The sequence below is a fragment of the Cyprinus carpio genome, chromosome B22 (genome assembly GCF_018340385.1).
Source record: "Cyprinus carpio isolate SPL01 chromosome B22, ASM1834038v1, whole genome shotgun sequence".
In the NCBI taxonomy this organism is placed as follows: Eukaryota; Metazoa; Chordata; class Actinopteri; order Cypriniformes; family Cyprinidae; genus Cyprinus; species Cyprinus carpio.
The window spans coordinates 17,137,221-17,159,101 of record NC_056618.1 but is presented as its reverse complement, the minus strand read 5'-3'; the positions used below and the strand labels follow the sequence as shown (position 1 = coordinate 17,159,101).

The window sequence follows — 21,881 nt, the reverse complement described above, 5'->3', positions numbered from 1 at the left end:
ACAGAGTCCGAGGCCATCAACTTGGTGAAGAGGGCACAGGAGATGCTCTTCCACAACAGCCTCCGGTTGCACAAGATCACATCAAACAGTGCAGCTGTCGTGGCTGATTTCCCCTCTGAAGACCTTGCAAACAGCATTAAAGACCTGGACTTTGCCACGGATAACGTCCCTGTGCAGCGCAGCCTGGGTATAAGCTGGAACATAGTCACAGACGCATTCACCTTTCAAGTACAGCAAGACGACAAACCTTTCACACGCAGAGGCGTGCTCTCAACCATAAACAGCATCTTTGATCCGCTCGGCTTTCTCTCACCTGTCACTATACAGGGGAGATCGTTGCTGAGAGAGCTGACCATAGAAAACGGTGAGTGGGACGCGCCATTACCTGGACACCTCCAAGCGGAGTGGGTGAGATGGAAGTCCTCCCTTCAATGCCTTCAAGACATACAGATCCCCCGCTGCTACACATCTCTCTCCACCTCTGCAGCAAGCACGAGAGAGTTGTGTGTGTTTGCGGATGCTTCAACCAAAGCAATCGCAGCGGTTGCCTACTTGAAGGTGACCGATGAAAATGGATGCTCTGAAGTCGGATTCGTGCTTGGCAAAGCAAAGCTGGCACCAGTGAAGGAGACTACAATCCCCAGACTCGAACTCTGTGCTGCAGTCCTTGCGGTCGAGATAGCTGAGACTGTTGTGAGTAGCATGGACTCGCACATGAACTCTGTCACTTTCTATTCTGACAGCAAAGTTGTGTTAGGTTATATTAACGATGAGCAGAGAAGATTTTATGTTTATGTAAGCAACAGGGTCCAACGCATCAGACAAGCAACGTCACCCCAACAGTGGAAGTATGTTCCCTCAGAGCTCAACCCGGCCGACCATGGCTCCAGATCCGTTACTGCTGCATCATTGAGAGACACCAACTGGCTGACCGGACCCGCCTTCTTGTCTGGTAAGCCTCCAGCTGATCATCAGTCACTGTTTGATCTAGTTGACCCAGAATTAGACTCTGAGATCAGACCTCAGGTCGCAACGCTAGTCACTGAAATCACACAGCCCAGCTTAGGAACTGAACGCTTCGAGCGCTTCTCAAAGTGGACTTCTGTGTTAAGAGCACTTGCGGTCCTGATTCACATAGCCCAGTGTTTCAGACAAACGGACAAAGACAAAACTTGCAGAGGGTGGCATACCTGTAAGAAAGCAATCACGCCAGAGAACCTGGAAAAAGCAAAGAAACTACTGATCAAGAACATGCAGCAGGAAAGATATCCTAGTGAATTCAGTAACATTCAGAGTAAGTCAGACATTCCAAAACAGAGCAACATTGCAAAGCTGTGCCCAGTGGTTGACAGCTTTGGACTTCTCAGAGTGGGTGGACGCATCACTCAGTCTGGCCTTGAGGTAAACCGCACCAATCCCCTCATCATCCCAGTTCAGCACCACCTAACGACTCTCCTTGTGCGCCACCATCACGAGCAGGTAAAACACCAGGGCAGACACTTTACAGAGGGGGCCATCAGGGACGCTGGACTGTGGCTGGTGGGCGGAAAGAGATGCATCAGAGGCACTCTGTCCCAATGTGTCACCTGCAGGAGACTGCGTGGCAAGCAAGAACATCAGCTGATGGCAGATCTGCCTGCAGACCGGCTACAAGTTGCCCCACCGTTCACTTACGTCGGCTTGGACGTGTTCGGCCCATGGGAGGTTATCAGCCGTCGGACGAGAGGTGGACAAGCAAACAGCAAAAGGTGGGCAGTAATGTTCACCTGTCTGTGTGTGCGTGCTGTACACATTGAAGTGATAGAGACACTGAGTGCATCTAGTTTCATAAATGCTCTACGGAGATTTTTCTCCATCAGAGGCCCTGCCGCACAGATTAGGTCTGACAGAGGCACTAATTTTACTGGTGCTTCAAAAAGAATTGAATCTGGAAGAGGACGCAGACATGCAACGTTACCTACAAGACCAACAATGCACATGGATTTTCAATCCCCCGCACGCCTCCCATATGGGAGGTGCCTGGGAGCGACTTATCGGGGTGGCCCGTCGCATCCTAGACTCCATGTTCCTGCAGCAACGCTTCTCTTCATTGACACACGAGGTCCTCGTCACACTCATGGCAGAGGTGTGTGCAATTATGAATGCGAGACCCCTGCTGCCTGTGTCAACTGACCCCGAGAACCCTCTCATACTCACCCCCTCCATGCTTCTGACACAAAGGACAGGAGCCCCATCGTCGCCTCCGCCTGACTTTGGCAAGGCAGAGATCATCCGTCACCAATGGAAGCTGGTACAACATCTCGCAGAGACATTTTGGCACAAATGGCAACGTGAATACCTGAGCACCCTGCAAAGTCGTGCCAGGTGGCAGGACAAAAGGCCTAACTTGCAAGAATGAGACGTCATCTTGATGAAAGACAATGCAGCACCAAGGAACCACTGGCCAATGGCAGTGGTCATCAAAACTTTTCCCAGCAGAGATAATGTTGTCAGGACTGTAGATATCAGAGTGATTCGGTCACGGCACTCCTAAAGTGTTTAAGAGACCTGTAACTGAACTTGGTCTTACTTTTCTCCCCTAAACAGGATGTTACTTGTGTTTAAGTAAAGTGTGTGCATTTAAAAGGTAATAGATGTGGTATCCTTAAGATACCAGGCAGGGAGTGTGTTGGTCTTAATGATCATTCATTCATTTTGTGTTTCTTTAGTTATTTGCAGTGCGTTGACGCCATCTACTGAACACTTGTGGTAACGGCAGGTTTGGTGTACAGTTTCTATTTCCTGTTGTATTCTCGTTTGTATTCTCGTTTGGAACGAGATTAGTGTTCGGTTAGTTCACGACTTTTCCAGAGCGAGTTGTTCTCTGTGATGTGTAAATTCTGCTGTCAAGTTTCTTCAAACTCCGCTCAGTTGTGTTTCCCTCGGGGGCAATGCCGGTGAGTAACACTGTGTGTAATATTAGGGGTTTTATATTAGTCATTTTCTTAAGATGTGTAGGAAGAAAATTTAACGTGTTGCCACGAAGTGTAGATTCCTCTGTTTCCCATGTAATGGCGGCTCATGCTTAGTAGAAAACGATGTACATGTTGCATTTGGTTTTGGAAATGATTGAAGAAGGCAATTTGAGTTAATGGGTACTTTTATTTTTGTTTACAGTTTTACAGCTTGTTTTTGCACTGCTGTGTGTAAAATAAAGGAGAGGAGAAAAAGGACTTCGGGATAAAGCATCATCTCTTTTCTTTGTTCACCTCACCTGGCTGTTTATACGCGCTGGATAGCTAAATACGCAAACGTTTAGTGAGGCCAGTACATACATATTTGCAAAAACAGATAACTCCAATAATAAACATGATTTCTGAGAATTGATAAAAAGGGAGTTGTCTGAACTGAACTCTTTAAATACATATGCATTGCACACACAAACAAAATGACCTTTTGTGTTTTATATTTTTAATATTCACATACAGGGTCTACAAGGCTTTAAAAATCAAACATAATTGTGATTACATGTCTTTGCATTTCACAGCCCAGGGAAGAGGTAGAAGTGTTTATTTAGTGTTGTTCTCTCTTTGCTTGGCATTTGACGCGGATGATGCTCCTTAAACTTCTTAAGGACCTGTTTAAAAATAAGAAAACCTTTGTGAAAAATGAAAACTAACTACACATACTAACATATAAAAGTTTTATTCCTTTACTATACACTTTTCCTTGTGTTGGAGTTATGAGTTCTAGTTAGTCACATGCAGTGAAACACAATAAAGCTAGTAGTTCATAGTGACATTGCCTTTCTGAAGAGCTCCTCGATGTGATCCTCGTGAGCGTGCTTATTAAATATTTCCACGATATCCTGGATGAAATCTGAGCCTCTCTGAGGATTCCTGATGGAAACAGTATCTGAATAAAGAAGAGTCATTACTGTACAGCAGCTTAGAGGCAAACCAAACAAACAAGTAATATTATTCAGTGCATTCAAAAGTAGTAGCAATGTGTCCCTGCAGCACAGAAGCAGTCATCAGTATCACAGGTATATTTGTAGCAATAGACAACAATACATTGTATGGGTCACAATTATACATTTCTCTTTTATGACAAAAATCATTAGGATATTAAGTAAAGATCATGTTACATGAAGATATTTAGTAAATTTCCTACCGTAAATATATCAAAACTTAATTTTTGATTAGTAATATGCATTGCTAAGAACTTCATTTGAACAACTTTAAAGATGATTTTCTCAATATTTAGATTTTTTGCACCTTCAGATTCAAGATTTTCAAATAGTTGTATCTCAGACAAATATTGTCCTCCTAACAAACCATACATCAATGCAGAGATAATTTATCCAGCTTTCAGATGATGCATAAATCTCCATTTCGAGAAATTGACCCTTATGACTGGTTTTGTGCTCCGGGGTCACATATAATACACTCAGTGGGATGTTGTAATATATTCTCACTGGGAGTGCAGGACCTCAGGCAGCAGAAGTCTTTCTCTCGGTGCTCTGTCTTTGGCATGCTGTCCTGGACATCCACACATCCATCATTACCTGTGAAATACGGTAAGACACAAACCATCCGGTCAACGTCTGTCTACAGTGCACATTATATATTGAATCCAGTTTCAAAGGAAGCTTAGAGGTCATGCACGTGCTGTGCTGGCGCTGAAATCATGTTTTATTGCTAATGTTAATGACATTGTCCATTTTTTATTGTTTTTGCCTTTATGGGTTTGCCCAGGTTTTAAGCCAAATATTTTTGGTTTGTTGAGGGCTGGATTGAATGAACTGAAGTGCAACTCAAGTGCGAGTACAACTGATTCTGAGAATATTTAGTAATTTACTGAGATGTGCAAAACAGCCTGAATATGAGCATCGCTTTAGGTCTGTTCATCTGTAACTCACCGCCCCGACACGACTGGATGAGGATGATTTTAGGCTTGTCTCGCAGACCAGGACAGTTTGTTGTGTTCAAGCAATTATAAATGTCATCTGTGGAGAAAATGTCCTCTTCCCCGTCCGAGTTCACTATGCTGGAAACTCCACAGATTCCAGAGGCGCTTCCATGTGACATGAGCACCACGAAGCAGCTGTCTGATCGGCTGTGCTCCTCTCGCTGGGAGAAGTCTCGCATGGCAGCGCTCATGCCCTGAGCATCAAACGGTCAACAACACACGGTCATTCTGGTCAGCTGCTCATATATGTAATATATTAGGGGTTGAACGGATCGTAGTTGACCGTCATTCATACAGTTCAGTATCCTTACACTTGAACAGACACATAGACATAAAATTGTCTCAAAATAGCTGTCTCTGCAAGTATTCTACTAAACACAGTCTGTTTTGAAGGAAACAGTTGAGAAAGAAATTGTATGTGTATCATATTGGATCTGTGCGTTAGCCCAAAAATACCTGCTGCTGTACTGTTAATCACACAGTTTTCACAACGTTATTAAATTTTATATTTAATAATATTTTATTTTATTATTAATTAAATATATATTTCTATGCATTGTTACAGAGTTCATTTAATCATTAAATTTCAGCACTTAAATACTATCATTAGACTTTATGTCTGAGCATCTTCTAGTGGGGCAAACAATTCATAATCTCTGTTTTAATTTGGTTTAGCTGAAACAATTTTTGAGCCATCCAGCTCTTCACCTCCAAAAGTACATTTGAACCACAATTCTCTCCATGTTTCAGGGAGATAAAGTTGTGTATCATCGGCATACAAATGGTAAGACAAACCGTATTTCTTAAAAATCGAGCCTAGAGGCAGCATGTACCAGGAAAACAATACAGGGCCAATAACAGAGCCCTGAGGAACCCCACAGATAATAGAAGCTGTAGATGAAACAAAGTCACCATACTTCACCGAGAATACTCTGTTCATAAGATAAGACTTGAACCACTTTAAAACCGTCTCACAGATCACAACTAAATGTGATAAACACTAGGAGAATCCCATGATCTATCGTATCAAAGGCTGCACTCAAGTCCAGTAGAATCAGTTTTATCTCTGGCTATCGATACAAGATCATCGTCTTTCACACGGGAACTGAGATCATCATATTTCACACACAAATGAATATAGAGTTCAAAAGAACAGCATTTATTTGTCATAGAAATACAGATCTTGGCGATCTGAAACGTCTGAGCACCTGTGTGTTTGGTGTGTGTGTACCTGTGCTGTGAGGTCTCTTAGTGTCAGCACGGTGTAACCGAGAGCCTTCAGCAGTCGCTCCATACTCATCTCATCCTTCTCTGCCCCGTCCCGATTATCTAAATATTCAAACTCCACATTATTAATGAGGAGCGCAAGACGTTTCCTGTCAGAGGACCTCTCCTTCACTGGGTAAATCTTGAGAGAGAAGAGGGAAAGAGATTCGATACAAATTACCACAATAACACAGGGTTTTAATGATTAGTGTCCACACATTGTATACTGCATTAAAGTAGCAGTCCATATCACATTCCATTCATACCTTTTATAAGGCCTTTGAAAATACTTACATCATCTCTCTTTTTTCTAAGCTTCTTCTCTTTAAATTCAGGTGTGCACGGCACCAGAGGATCTTCACGTATCTGTTCAGAAGCATAGGACACTGAATTAAACACAACCCCCTTTAATTTCATAAATCAAGTTCCCAAAGCTGTGGTCTTAGTAGTGATTGATCCAGATGTGCGGTGTGTCTACCACTTCTTGTCCACATCTGTTGTTGCTGCAGCGCAGTGCATTGTGGGTAGGGGGGCCCTTCCATTCGCTCCGGCAGCTCCAGCAGAAGTAGTATGTGTGTTTCTTGGTGGCCGTGCAGATGGTGCAGTGGACACACAGGTTTGTCTGATCTCGTCTTTCCACGTAGGTCAGGCAGCCTGGACACTTCAGAAACGGGCTTTGGATTATTACTGAATCACAGACTACAGTGGGTTACTTTAAAGGGGCGGTTCACCCACAAATCAAGTACAGTGATGAAGGTGTCACATGATTATTCTGAATGTCTGGTTTCCAAATTCAGTTGCAGAAGCAGATCTTACAGCTTTATAGTGGCAGAGATGTCCAGCGGTGACTAGACTGAGGTTCTCCTGGAAGAACTGCGTCTGTTTGCTCGTCAGCGGGATCAGTCCACAGACGCCCTCAAAAGAGAGCTTCGCTCCACAGATTCTCTTCCGGCTCTCGTCAAACGCAGGACAGCTGAACTCAGTCTGTCTCTAGAACATGAGAACTGCTTTAACACACACAGGAATCCCTGACAGGAAGTGTGTGCGCTGAGTGTGATGGGAACTACCTGTTTAAGACAATACTTGAACCAAGCGATGATATAATGTGCTGGCCTTCGATGACCACAAGGCAGTTTCACTGAGGAGACAGAAATGAACTCTTAAGCCTTGATTACGTCTAAACTACAAACTAATATAGCACAGACCTTGCTAGAACACTGTTAGTCTATTGATGTTCACTCACCAAATTCCCTTCGTGACTTTCCTCGTCCTTCAGAATTACCATCTGACCGCTGCAGTTCTGTTTTGTGGATACCTTGATTTCAAAAGAAATAATATCTAGTGTTGGGAATTTAAACAGACTTGTAAATAGTTCTTTCGAGAACCTATGCTGGCCAGTTTCACTTTCGTTTTAAAGGGGATTATATAAAAAGAATAGCTATATTGTTTCTTTTCTTTTTTGCTTATTGATTTATTATCCTATAGGCGAACAGATTGTTAGTAAAAGTCTAAAGGTCATACAAATGGAGAAAAAAAAAAGGAAATGTCAAAGACTTACTTATGTTTTTGAAGAGATTGGTCACGGAGTCTTCTGGATACTCATCCCAGGTTTCACTTGCCTCAGCCATTTTTTATTTAATGGCTAAAAATGTACCTCTGCTAAACTATGACTGGAATGAATGGTGTTTTCAGTTCGTGAGCGAGCCCGTCAGCACTGGTAATAATAAATGATCGCAAACCCACGTGACTTTAGGTGACCAATCGCGTGCACGTTTGTCCCATCCCGCTCGCTGTAGAATTAACCCACGATGGCTGCGCTCGGATGTCGCACGTTTGCTTCCACAAACAAATCAGACCATTTACACACAACTGTGCCGGTTTTACAGCTGCAACAATAATTTTCTTTACTTCTGTGTGTTGCTCGGCAACCACTTTGTTACAACCACAACTGATTCTGAGGAACTACATTGTTTGGTGGAAGAATGTTTTAATTAATTATACTTGATTTGCACTGATTTGATTATACTTGATTTGCATGTTTTATTCTGTGAAACCTTACTACATATATGGAATAACCATTTTATAAAAGCAATAAGCCCCGTGAAGCAGTGGTGTGTGTGTGTGTGTGTGTGTGTGTGTGTGTGTGTGTGCATGTGTGTGTGTGTGTGTACATGTGTGTTATGACATCATGAACCTCCTGAGCTAAGTCTGCGCTGTTACCTTCTTCTGATGAATGTACATGCAGCGCAATCTGTAGCTATGGCTTTGCGGTTTATTTCGTATTGTTTGATCAACACAACATTATTCGGCACTTCATTAAAATACAATCTTTTTCACGTTTATTCAATCCCTCGAACCTTGAAAGCATCAGAAAAAAAAGTTTATCACAGATACATTCCAAATGGAAAATCTATTTAAAGTTAAAAGCGCTGTTCTTTAATGGTGCACAAAAAGTTCATTACATTTTCATTTAGCAAAAAACAAAAACTACTGTTGAAATTGTCAAAAATCAGTATAAATATTATAAAAGGCCATTTAAAAATATTTTTATAGTAACCTAAAGGAGTCATCAGATGCCCATTTTCCACAAGTTGATATGATTCTTTAGGGTCTTTTTACCCTGACAAAATCAGCTCTGTTTTCAGCACGCGGTTCTAGTCCATGTTGCTTTAAATGCTAATGAGCTCTGCTGACCCCGCCCCTCTCTTCTGTGGAGTGACCAGCAGTACTGTTTACTTTAGCCGTGAAACTTGCTAACTAGCACATATTAGGGAAGGCGATATGCAAAGATTCATAAAACACCTTATACTCACTCCTTGTGTAGAAGAAGCTCGATCACGAATGATTCGTGCAAACATAGACTCATTTAGTCATATCGGGGATCGGCGCATTCCCTTCAAAAACGAAAGTAACGTTAATCTTCTGCGGCTCAGATGTCGGGAATAATTGACGACTGCTAAATTCATTACATCCAACAACAGAACACCTCTATCACTTAATCAGAGACGTTCTTGTCTTCCCCTGCTTCTGACAGACAGCTCATAGCTCACTCAGGGCGGAGCTAAGGTAAGACGGCCTTGTCAATCAACTATAGTGGGAGGGGCTTGTGCAGAACTATGTCACTCTGACAGGAATCTCAGAACAGCCGGATTTCAGAGAAGGGCATTTTAAAAAAACACTGGGTGGATTTTTATCATTATAGGATGGATGTGTACACACAATTCCAACACACATTTATGTTCAAACAACAACAAAAGTGAATTTTGCATCCGATTATGACCCCTTTAAGGAGCTGTATTTACAATCACCTGTGTGTTTACAAAGTAAGTCATATCTCCTTCAAGTTAATAAATCCTATTTCTAAGATTATCTCTTCCAAACTGGTATTTCAGTCTGCCGTGGTGCCACTGAGCAGACAGTATAAGGTCCACTGATCGGATTGCAAACACGCTTCAGCTTTAGGCAGAGGAAGCAAAACTCCACCTTGCAGCGCTTACACAAAAGGTTTTTACAAGCGTGCCCGTTGTGTTCTAAAAGCAGTCCGCAGGTGGGGCAGGCTCGGATGGCAGGACACTCCACATTGTTCACATTAGGCAGCCTCATATTTGTACATTTTGCTAGCTTGTCAACATCTGGGTGGACACAGTCTTCATTACTGCAGCGTAGAGAGTGAGCCGCTGGTCCTCTCCATTCCCTCAGACACTGCCAGCAGAACTGGAAGCTCTTCTGTTTCACCGCGGTGCAGATGGTGCATTTCACACACAGGTTGCTCAGGTCTTCTCGCTCCACGTAGGACTCACAGCTTGGACACTTACAGAGAGACACACCAGAGAAAGTTCATTAACTGTCACTGAATTCACATGAGCCAGAAGACACGTTTGTTGAAGCGTTCTTTCTACTCACTGATTTGAACTCGCAGTACTCAGTTGCTGCCAGAAGAGCCATATTCTCCTCGAAATGAGCCTGCTCTGAATCACTAAGCACTGCCAGCTTCCTGACCTCCAGGTACGGCCACTCTGCGCTGCATTTCTCTGTCCCCTGTGTGATAGCTGGACAGTAGAATTTATACTGACCCTGTCAGAAAGAACAGAAGAAAACCTAAATGTTTACAGCTACCCCTTACCAAAAAGTAGTATACTTCAAGTTTATTTTATTAAGTATACTTAAGTAAAGTTCAAGTATATTTTTAAGTATACTTTATGTAGCAAGTAGAGCCCGACCGATATATCGGCCGGCCGATATTATCGGCCGAGATGAGCTAATTGCATTTAAATCGGCATCGGCGTTTATAACGGCCGATGAAACACTAAAAAAACAGAGTCTCATGCTTCACTCATGTTATGAGTGTTGCATAGTTTGCCCACCAGAGGGAGCTCTGCAGCTCCCCAGTTGACAACAGCGCCAGAAATCCACTACAGAAGAAAGCTATCAGCCGAGCCACTGAGATGTACTCTTTTGACGGTGAGTCTGTCGTTCGTCATGTGAAATGACTGTAGATTTAGTTCATACACTGTATATAAAAACAGTGTGGTAGTTCTAGCTAACGGTCCTATCATTATCACTTCTAAATATTCTGTAACATCACTTACAGCCGCTAATTCATTGCTATATTAGATTAGCCACAAAGCTAATACCATGTTTATCAGTGGAAGAGCGCAAACGTTAATAAGAGGTCAAACTATAACGTTAGCGTTTAACTTATTCTAAATATATCTGCAGTGTTTCCCACATAATGACCGCGTAACTGTGGCAGGGGGGCGCGTGTAGTCAATGACTAGAAGTTATGTACAGCGTGCCTCGAAAAAACAACAACTGTTACGTTATTCTAACGCAAACATAGCTTCCTTTTTAGCAGGCCCCTTAAATGCTTGCTATTAACTTGTTTGAAGGTGGTTCTTCTCAAAATTGACAGCGGTGTGTTCATGACACTAACGTTAACCATTCAACTACGAATTGATTCCGTAATCTTCCGGTAACAGTAGGCTAACTTTACGTTCGCCAGCGCATGACGATGTTTTGATTCAGACTGCACAAAGAGAAGAGGAGAAGATATACGGGTCCGTTGTGAATGTGTCTGTGAGAGCAAATATAGTGTAGTTACAGTAACTACAGTAGGTGCGTCAGAAATGATTAAACCAGAGGGGACATGTAAATAAATGTGAGCTGAACAAGCGCTTTTTTTTCTTCTTTTTTTTACAGATTGTTTCAAAGCAGCTTTACAGACATAACAGGAAAATGTTGTAATAATATAGTTAAATATAAGTAGGTAATAGGTAATACCTATTGCTTGACAAATAAAATATATATATGTATATATTTCTCTATATTTATATATATATATATAAGTAATGATACATATATATATATATATATATATCTCTATATTTCTCATTTTTGCCTATGTAGGAGATCCCTGTTTATTATTATTATAATTCTAATGATGACATGAGTAATGATACATGGTGATATTATTAATACACATGGTTAATCTTTCTCTGTCTCTCTTTCTGCCCTACAGATGGCTGAAAAAGGTGAACGCTGTAGCAGCAAAGTGTGGGACTACTTCTGCAAAGATTCCTCTAATGCAGTGTTCTTTTGATCATTAAAAAAATATATACTTTTGATGTGCAATTGTTTAGTCATTGAGACTGTAATCTAAGGCTTTTTTTAACATAATCCCTTCTGGAAAATGGTTTATACAGCCCACATACATAGAACAGGCAGATATTTTACTATTGAATGTTGTGTAAGTGTAGTTTATAGGAAATGGGTCTAATATCCAGTTTATTTTCAAAATCAAAATATCGGCTTATAAATCGGCTCTTTTCGAGTTAATATCGGCATCGGCATCGGCCCCCAAAAATCCATATCGGTCGGGCTCTAGTAGCAAGTATACAAATATCAGTGTTCTAGTAGTATACTTGTAAGTGTACTGTTTCAATACTCCTTGAGACTAAATTGGCCCACTTTCTAGTTTATAAAAGTATACTTTTAAGTATACTTTAAGTATAACAGTAGTAAACTTTAAATACACAACTAGTTTATCTCTATGTTTATAGTTTGTACTGCAATTATACTAAAAGTGAACTTATAGGTATGTTGATAGTTTACTAATTAAATACTTTGTACACTTTGAAGTATAGTCTCAGTAAACTACTAGTTTAGTAGTTTTATACTGCAAGTATACTCATAAGTTTTCTTTAAGTGAACTTTACATCATACTTTAAGTATACTACCTTGTCCCTATTTAGGTTTTAATTTATATATATTTTGTTATATGAATATCTGAACATACAAAACATCCAAAGAAAGAACAGTGTATCTGCTTGTAAACAAAAACATTTTATTCTAGATTCATGCATTCTTTTTTTTAAACACTTTAATGTGAGTAAGTTTCATAAAAAAATAAAGAACTAACATTTTGAACAAAATGCTGAAAAAAGACTATGAATTGGATTCAGAATGATAATCAAAAGGTAGTAGGAGTCGATCAACACCCCAAAGCTTGACTGTAATTATTACCTCTTCATCGGTCCACATTTTATTCCATAATGTTACAGTTTTGATGCTGTTTCATGTCAGATGATCCTGTTAGATTACATGTGTTAGTATCTGTTGTTTCTTTTTCTTCTTCACTTGTGTTTTTTTTGTAAATTCTGTACTAGATGTGTACTAGCGCCCTCTACCGTATAGCAATGAAAACACAGATTCTAGGAGCACAAGTATAGCTGAAACATATTTAGACTTTTTGTAAGTAAAAGTCAAGTATGGAGGATTGTAAACTCAGAAGTAAACACCCACTGCTGTGACTGGCTACATTCCTCACAGATGGACATATAAATACTCAATACATATCAAACGATATGTAATAACAAACAAAGCAATAGTGATCACGTAATAAAAACAGTTACTCACACTTACTGTCGGATCTGATATAGTCACACAGCATCATCTTTTAGTTCCAGTCTTTCTGAAAATCCCACATCGAACTGTGACTTGATTGTAAATGAATCCGCGGTAAAAGGAAGTGAACAAAAAACTTAGTTCTTTCTGACTCAGTCTGGATCTTCATTAAAAATAAAGTTAATTCACTCTTTCCTAATGTTGGGATCAGAAGAAAAGCAACGCAAACAACTGTTTTTCCACAGCTTGGCACTGCACAGCGTTTTGATGTGTTCAGAGCATCTTCATCATGTGCTTTCTGCAAAGACTTGCATTCGCCTCTCGCTATTTACACTACATGTGCGAATCTAAACATGCAGTGATGTAGAACCGATGGGCGGGGCAAAACAAACAGGCATGTAGAATTGGTGGGCGGGGCTAAACACAGTGCTGTAGAGTCAGTGGGCGGGGCTAAACAAACAGTGATGTAGAATCGGTGGGCAGGGCTAAACAAAGAGTGATATAGAGTTGGTGGGCGGGGCTAAACACAGTGGTGTAGAATCGGTGGGCGGGGCTAAACAGACAGTGGTGTAGAGTCGGTGGGCGGGGCTAAACACAGTGGTGTAGAATCGGTGGGCGGGGCTAAACAGGCAGCGATGTAGAATCGGTCGGCGGGGCTAAACAGACAGTGGTGTAGAGTCAGTGGGCGGGGCTAAACAGTGGTGTAGAGTCGGTGGGCGGGGTTAAACACAGTGGTGTAGAATCGGTCGGCGGGGCTAAACAGACAGTGGTGTAGAGTCAGTGGGCGGGGCTAAACAGTGGTGTAGAGTCGGTGGGCGGGGCTAAACACAGTGGTGTAGAATCGGTGGGCGGGGCTAAACAGGCAGCGATGTAGAATCGGTCGGCGGGGCTAAACAGACAGTGGTGTATAGTCAGTGGGCGGGGCTAAACAGTGGTGTAGAGTCGGTGGGCGGGGCTAAACACAGTGGTGTAGAATCGGTGGGCGGGGTTAAACACTGTGGTTTATAATCAGTGGGTGGGGCTAAACAGGCAGCGGTGTAGAAGCAGGCATTGATCTTCTGCGGAGGAGGGGTTTCTCCACACTATTACATCACAGAGTAGAACATTCCACAAGCTGTCGTTTCGGCAGACTGCCTTTAATATAAGCTGTTTTTAGACTAAGGAGTTTTGAAACTTACAGGATGTTTTTATAGTACATAGGTCAAAGGATCAAGGGAATTTTGGTTTCTCATTTGATGACTCCTTTAAAATTCATAAAGTTTGCTTTCAGATTTAACTGTCTAAAGTGTTTGTACAGACCAACAAAACTGATATAATGATAATTAGTTATTTATTTATGCACATTTAACTCCACAGAGCATTTCTGACGCACCTGGTCCAGCAGACTGCGACACCAGGCAGTCAGCGATTCTGGGGACACCGCATGACCACAAGACATCTCTGCTCTCAGAATATTGGGGTCATCATCTAAAGCTAAGAGTCACAACACAGCGTCAGCAGATGCACTAAAAACACTAACGCACAGAAGTTGTGTAAATCCACAAGTTTCTCATTTTAATTACTCACTTGATTTCTTTTTTTAACCTGAGAGATTAATTAGTACATTAATACATTAACTCCCTTATACACAAATGTTGTGTGTGTGTGGGGGGGGGGCTACTTATGTCGTCTCTCCGTCTGACAAATTTCAGCATCACATCATTAACGTTGTACTGTCTGCTGCTTTGGTTGTCTTGCATCTTGATGAAGGTCCTTGTTCAGTTCGTCTGGAGTAACTACATGCATGAATGAGAAAGCTGGAAAGTGGACCAGTATCAACCTGTGTAGTGTCCCAATGACGCGTGCGCTTTCAGTCCAGGAAACACGAAAGTGAAACCACTCAGACATGTGGATGTTTTCATGAACAATGAAATGTGAAACCATTAAAGAAAAATATTACTTCTCAATTAAAGATGAAAGTTGAAATTGAAAAAATTAATCTAAAAATAATGGGCAAATACATAATGGTATTGTTTATTCTTCAGAATTGTGCCTGTATTTGATATAACGTGCTGTCCTTTTACTTTCTTTTTCTCAAGCACTTCAGAGAAACCACACTCTTTCTGAAAAACCCACCCGCTCCTCTTTAATGTTTGAGGTTAGTGGGCTCTGCCCTGTTTTCTGCAATCCTAGATAAGACTTTCACTTTGACAGTGATACAGTGCACACCCTCAAAACTAGTTTCATACACATGCAGTCAAAAAGAGAAAGTGTAACATACGCTTAACACGTCGGTCTTTTGTGTGGGTCAGGTATGGGGAGAATCTATCAAGTGTTTGTGATCGGGATGCAAGGCGAGAAGAAAACAATAGACGTCGCCAATTCAGAGGAAGAATTCAATAACACAACAGTGGCAGAATTAAAACAAAAACTTGCTGAGAGACTGCCTCAAGTTTGTTATTTCAAATGTAGACATGCGACAAGAACCAACCAATCAGCTTCATCCTTTCCGTAACAACATTGAAAGCTCAGCAAAGATGAAGTAACAGCTTCTGTACAGGGATAGCCAGTTTTAAATAAATTTAGTAAGAGAGCTACTGCAACCGATTTTTAGTGCTGCAAATCCTTTTATTCTTTGTGGAAATTTCTGCCCTTCATACAGAGCGCAGGTCATGGTTGCTTAGCAATGGCAGACGCCTCCGGAGCGGAAGCGCCTAAAGACTTTGGGGGAAAAAAACCAGAAAGCAGTGCGACTAGTGTTTTCCACGTGTTTTTAGGCACGGCATGTGAATGCTACTAATGCTGTTATGTGACAGCATTAATTAAAATTTCTTAAGGCTCAAGATCATGTTATCTGCATCTCCTGCTCCATCAAGCCACTCCCATAATAGCCGTCATCACTCAAATTAATGCAGGACTCTACATTATCTGTATAGCATGTGTGAAAAACTCTAATACTGTAACAAGGAGGCTGAGGCAGTATTAGAATCCATTTGCAGGACTTTATTATACCCATGACCTCTCCTCAGGTCCATAGCCCTCCCAGTCCACCAAATATTGGAGCTGACCCCCTCTCCTTCTAGAGTCCAGTAATTCATTAGCTGCTTTTCCACCGTCGGGCCAGAAGCTCTGCTGCGCATCACTAAAACCCGCCCTTTACACGCCTCTCAGGAACAACGTCATGCAACCCCATCATTTCACCAACAAAGAGAAGTTATTAGAAAACTAATCAGAAATAAGTCACTGGAACTAGCGCGATCACAAAACGAACACGATAACAGCGGCCTTTTGTTTGCATGCTTTGTTAAATATTCAAATTCAAAAGCATCGATGTAAGTGATACATTGAGCATAATGAATCAATTTATCAGGACTCAAAATTAATCACACAGAATTAAATGTATTTCTATTTTATTTATTTATTTTTAACGCTTATGAAAATAGCTTGCTTATTCAGTCGAGACTGTTTCTGTTTATTTGTAGCCACAGTAGCCTATATACGTCACATTTAGAATGAATGATAATAACTCTATTTTTATAAGAGCTCCCGAACAAAAAACATTATTATATCTTGATGACATGCTACGCGGAGCTAAACTCTCGAGACGAGACTTATGACATATAAAATATGGTACTAAATAAATACACAATTGTGATAGAGAATAAGAAGCTGACGTCTGATTTCTTCAAGTGGTTGCATTTACCATGTTTATTATGGTAACGTTAATGTTTAGCGTGCATAGTCTTTTACATCGCTTATAAATATTTCTGCCTTTTATGATGATTATAATCCACATCGGATCGCGTTATTTCGTACGTTTCGCTGCTGACTGAAAGTGAGTTTTGAGCTCAGCTTTTAAAAAAAAAAAGTTTTTAATGTTGATGTTATAGCTGTTATTTTTCTGAAATGATCCGCGGCTCTGACACTCTCCACTCGCGGAGAAACTCCGCCTTTGTTCATAACCACTCCTCAAGCCCCAGCTGGCCCGCCTTGGCCCAAGGTTTTCGTCGGGCCAAAAAACCCTGGCTGTTGGCCCCGAGGAAGCTCCGACGAGGCACGATCAAGCCCCGGAAGTGACAGTGGAAACGCGACTGGCCCTGGCACGCTCTAGCACGCCCGATTTAAGCCCGACAGTGGAAACGCGGCTATTGACCTTGTAGGCTGGCGCTCCATCAATGTCCAGTGGCGGTGGTGGTTCTTGAGTCTCATGATTGGGGTCAGCATCCAGGTGGACCGGTTTAAGCAGCGACACATGGAAGGAGGGAGAGATACGGTAGTTAGCAGGAAGCTCTAATTGGTAAGTGAGCTAATTGGTAAGAGTGCGGGAGATTCCTGGGTGGCCAGAGCTGACTGAGGTGTGGACCCACTGAATTACCCTGTGACGCAGACTTTGTGGAACGTAATGTGTGTTAGGGGGGCAGTTGGTAGGAGCAGGTTCTTGGAGCTGTTCTCGTTGGATCTCCTCCATAATATCCCAGGTAATTGGGGCAATGATTACAGACGGGGGAAGAATGCATTCTGGGGTATGATTGTTGACGAGAAGATCATACTGCCTGGAAAGAGCATCTGCCTTACTGTTTTTACTCCCTGGGCGATAAGTCACTGCGAATTGGAAGCGCGTGTAGAAGAGGGACCAGCGAGCTTGGCATGGGTTAAGTCGCTTTGCAGCTTTAATATATTCAAGATTTTTGTGATCAGTAATCACCTGGAATGGGTGGACTGCTCCCTCGAGCCAGTGTCTCCATTGCTCTATAGCGGCTTTCATAGACAGGAGTTCCTTATTCCCCACATCATAGTTTTGTTCAGCTGCCATTAACTTTCTTGAAAAGAATGCGCAAGGATACAATTTACCAGGTTGACCATGGCGTTGGGAGAGTACGGCTCCAATTCCCAAGTCAGAGGCATCTGCTTCAACAATGAATGGCAAATTGGGGTCAGGGTGTTTGAGGATTGGAGCTGTGGTAAACTTAACTTTCAACGTGTTGAATGCTTGAGTGGCCTCCTCACTCCACTTGAGTTTAGAAGGTTTTCCCTTGAGGAGCGATGTCAAAGGTGATGCAACCGAGCACCATGTTGTTGTCAATTTTTAGAACACAAATTAAAAAACACACAAAAAACAAAGTTCAGTTTTATGTTCATAAATGAACAAGAAGCTATTCTGTGTTAAATGGAAAGGGTGGAGTGAAATTCTTACCCTTAAAAATTCGTATTTTATAGCCGTACATCCTTTAAAATTTACCCATACTACATTCAACCTTCAAATCAGCTCAGAACATGACAAGTGACAAAAGCGAATTATTTTAAATGAATCTGGCTGGCATAACATCTTTTAGACATGATCAGGTTGGGCACACATTTATATTATTGAGGAACACCATTATGTCATTCTTTAACACTCCTTCAAATGTGAAGCAAATCTATATTTGTTGTGTAAGGTTTCATCAGCAAGATTCTTTTTCTTTCTTTCTTTATTTCTTTCTTAGTAATTGTTTATTATTATTATTATTATTACTAGTAATATTATTTTGAGTAATACGATTTTGAGAATAAAACAAATGCATTTAAACCAGGGCAAAGGTTTCTGGGCTTGGTACCAAACAAGATCAAAGCAAACCAAAAAAAACAATCACAAACATTCAAGATCAAAGGACACCGACACAAAAAGAATATACAAACAAACAAAAGCAAGCAGCAGCACTGAGTGGAGCAGCACGAATATCTGAGGTAAGACAACAAAACCCTTCAAATAAACTATGACCTTTTTGAAAAGCTATGAAAATAACACAGACGTAATGTCATAACTGTGTGTTACTTACATAATGAATAAATGACGACAGGCCGCAGAATTGTAGAAAAATTAAGCACACACAATGTTAATGAGGCCACAATATTAATGTAATGAAGGGTCAGAGGCGTGCAGATCCATTTGCATCTTTAATAAAGTAATATCAGAATCAAACAGGCAGTAATCAATCAATGACGTCAAGAAAAACAGAGACAATCCAAAAGAGCAAACTGTAACAGAGCGAGGGTCGAGGCAGGCGGCAGACAGGGAACAGTGAGTAGAATCCAACAATATAGTCACAAGGGCAGGCAGCAGAGAATCACACAATATCAAACAGTCCAGGGTCATACACAAGAGATTAAACTATCAAGGGAGAACCGCTCAGAAATGTAGCTGGGGCAATACAAGACTTCGCAAAGGCTAAGAATCCAGAAGCTGAGAGTTAATTATTCCACGTATACCATGGTTACTACACCTCAAGACCTTTTCTCAGATGTTTTATTCAAAGATATCTTTTAAGATTTTAGCCTGCTGGTTACCAGAGCACTTGTGTATTATTTTCACCAACAGAGGGCAATGCGAGCGAGCTACATTGATTGCATGGTCGTGTGCTGCTACTTCATTCATGAAGAACTGAAACTGGACGACAGCAGGGCACTATTATCATCAGTTCTCAAAAGAGACACCGTTGTCCCTATTTGGTTGTTATTACAAAGCAACTTTATTGCATTCCCATTTTTAATGGGATGCTCAATTAGCAGTGATGGTCAGGTCAGGTGCATGTTTAGACGAACTATATTGTTGTCTTTGCAAATCATTGAGCTGTTTTTACCATGCTAACATGCACCTTTCTGCAAACTTTTTTGCAGGACTTCCTGTTGATATTTCACCTGGATCAATCTCAAGACAACATATTGCTTGTTTGTAGCAACACATTGTAGCAATAAATAAATAAAAAAATTAATTAAAAAAACACTTGAGACCAGAGATTTTTTCTTTGACAGGACAAAGCAAACGAGATCAAAAACAATTCGAGGTCTGTTTGATTAAATGCGCATATACATGGTAATTTCCATGCAGTAAGTTCATAATTTTCAGGTATGCAGCAGGCGAACACAAGTTGTCTTCAGCCCTTGTTACCAAATACCAGTTCTTGAGAGAAAAGACTGGCAGAGGATGTGCTTAAAAACAAATTCAAAAAAGAAAGATCACCTTTGATTAATGTTGAAGAAATAAATGAAATTTGTTGCAGGTTCAGTAAAGTAAGAAAACAGATAATTTTACCTGAAGTCCATCAAAAATATGGCAACCATTGTAGAGGTATGTAAGGGAAACAGGTCAATTTAGCTCAAAGGGAATCATTTAAGATTTTAAAGGGAATTTGAACAGAATCACTGTTTCATGGCTGATCACTGAAACGGCCAGCGATTCACTGAACGAGCCGTTTAACATCAAATCTGCGCTGGATATTAATATCCAAAGTATAGTGAAAACACTATTAATTAGCACAGTAACAAGATCAGCAGTTTAAGACATTAACTTGTAAGCACAAAACACAATATACTTCTCTTTTCAATATGAATAAGGCTTTATTAGATAAATCTAAGACATATAAACTAATCTAACACATAAACACACACACTCACATTCACACAAGTTGCAGGAGGATAGAACGTTAGGAAAGAATGAGTTTAAGAGAATGAAAATGTGAAATCCCAAGTTTACAGCAATACGAGAAATTGCATAGACATGAACAACCATTTAATCACTTAATTAACCCTCGCACTGAGTTCCTCAATGAGGTTAAAATTATATTAGATAACACCAGTACAGATGTGAGTCTGGAGGTTACTTGCATTGCCTCTTTAACGGGGTTCCCTTTGTCATCGCTGAAAAGGGGGTTTCCCGAAGTTGCTGATTGGCTGGAAGTTCAGTAGTCGTTGAAGTGACGTCTTGGGAACCCTGTGGTTGGGCGTTGGCTGAAGATGCGGAGTTGTGGGCAGGTTGAAGTTTCAGACGGGCACGCGAGGTCAGACTCGGAGACACTGCGTTACAAAACTTAACTCAGAACACGAAACTCTCAAACGGAAAAGAAAAGAAACTAAAGTAAAATAATAGAATTAAAGTTTGACGAGACTAGGTGGTGTTTCTTCTCATTGTGGCTAAGTAGCAGCAGGCGTGCAGACCAAGCACGCTGGAACAGCGCTCGAAGAACGCTAAAAGTGATGACAAAAAGCAAAGGCTAAAAGCAGGCTAAAAGCCGGCATGACTGATAGCAAAAGCTAAAAGCTAAAAGCAAAATTTGATGGTGTCCTGAGTATTTAAACTGGTCTTTTGGCCACACCTCAAATGTTGTCTTGACCAATTAGATATTGTCTTTTCTCAGGGTGTTCCGATGTTTGTCCCACCCATTCATAAATCATATGTTATCTTATCAATCACATGGTCCGAATTTTCCCGCTTTGGACATGATTCCTATAACAAGAATATGATACATTTGACAAATAACTGATGGTCAGAAACGTTTCAAGCAAGAATATTCGAACACACACATACTAAACATGAATATGATCCCTTAAGCTATTCAAGAGTTATTTAAAAAGACATACACAATAAGTGATTAGAAACATTATAATCAAATGTGTGGCTTCATGTATGATATGGAGTTAAGCAATGGACTGATATCCATTTAGAAGTCTTTTTTGAGTTCATTTTGGTGCATATATGCATTGGAAGGCATTGTCTGTGCCATTCTGGGGAGAAAGGATATGTCCTGTGAAGACCAGAGGGGTTAACAGGTCTCCTTAGGAATTTCTGTCTGGTTCTGCTAGGTGGGGGGAAGTCAATCCAACGATCTTGTTTACTCTCATGGCTTTACATGTGAGGGTCAGACTGTCCATCTCTTCGATTACTTGCCCCAAATTAGACAATCTCTTCTTCGAATTGAAATTGTCAATAATTGTTCTAATGGTGTTAATGTTGAAAGCTGTTCTCTGAA

General features: G+C 41.0%; 2 protein-coding genes and 1 long non-coding RNA gene across 3 annotated transcripts; 1 reads left to right on the top strand and 2 right to left on the bottom strand.

The window, feature by feature from the left end:
- Positions 1-2,571: 2,571 nt before the first annotated feature.
- Positions 2,572-3,209, top strand: LOC122141763. Its single transcript, XR_006158086.1, has 2 exons — positions 2,572-2,936; positions 3,157-3,209. It is a non-coding gene; the product is annotated as an uncharacterized LOC122141763 (long non-coding RNA).
- A 219-nt stretch (positions 3,210-3,428) lies between these two features.
- LOC109088469 (caspase a-like) lies at positions 3,429-8,237 on the bottom strand. Its single transcript, XM_042749874.1, has 11 exons — positions 7,775-8,237; positions 7,460-7,531; positions 7,284-7,354; positions 7,033-7,206; positions 6,695-6,877; positions 6,511-6,582; positions 6,182-6,358; positions 4,901-5,144; positions 4,457-4,546; positions 3,785-3,894; positions 3,429-3,616 (listed from the first exon to the last, which is right to left on the bottom strand). The coding sequence occupies exons 1-11, from the start codon at positions 7,842-7,844 to the stop codon at positions 3,521-3,523; spliced, it is 1,359 nt and encodes a 452-aa protein (XP_042605808.1). The 5' UTR covers positions 7,845-8,237; the 3' UTR covers positions 3,429-3,520.
- Positions 8,238-8,905: 668 nt separating this feature from the next.
- On the bottom strand, positions 8,906-15,029 carry LOC109088542 (probable E3 ubiquitin-protein ligase ARI5). The gene is made up of 4 exons (XM_042749876.1): positions 14,780-15,029; positions 14,492-14,592; positions 10,120-10,290; positions 8,906-10,026 (listed from the first exon to the last, which is right to left on the bottom strand). Exons 1-4 carry the CDS (start codon positions 14,856-14,858, stop codon positions 9,583-9,585), a joined length of 795 nt encoding a protein of 264 aa, XP_042605810.1. The 5' UTR covers positions 14,859-15,029; the 3' UTR covers positions 8,906-9,582.
- Between the last annotated feature and the right edge of the window lie 6,852 nt (positions 15,030-21,881).

What these genes read in the sequence shown, in the direction of transcription:
- LOC109088469 (XM_042749874.1), bottom strand. Translation starts at nt 7,844, where the DNA reads ATGGCTGAGGCAAGTGAAACCTGGGATGAGTATCCAGAAGACTCCGTG. An exon ending in AAAGTCACGAAGGGAATTTG is followed by an intron (nt 7,355 to 7,459) that starts GTGAGTGAACAT and finishes CTGTCTCCTCAG; the next exon opens with TGAAACTGCCTTGTGGTCAT. An exon ending in ATCTCTGCCACTATAAAGCT is followed by an intron (nt 6,878 to 7,032) that starts GTAAGATCTGCT and finishes CCGTTTCTGAAG; the next exon opens with TGTCCAGGCTGCCTGACCTA.
- LOC109088542 (XM_042749876.1), bottom strand. Translation starts at nt 14,858, where the DNA reads ATGCAAGACAACCAAAGCAGCAGACAGTACAACGTTAATGATGTGATG. An exon ending in GTCGCAGTCTGCTGGACCAG is followed by an intron (nt 10,291 to 14,491) that starts GTGCGTCAGAAA and finishes TCTTTCTGACAG; the next exon opens with GGTCAGTATAAATTCTACTG. An exon ending in AGTACTGCGAGTTCAAATCA is followed by an intron (nt 10,027 to 10,119) that starts GTGAGTAGAAAG and finishes TCTCTCTGTAAG; the next exon opens with TGTCCAAGCTGTGAGTCCTA.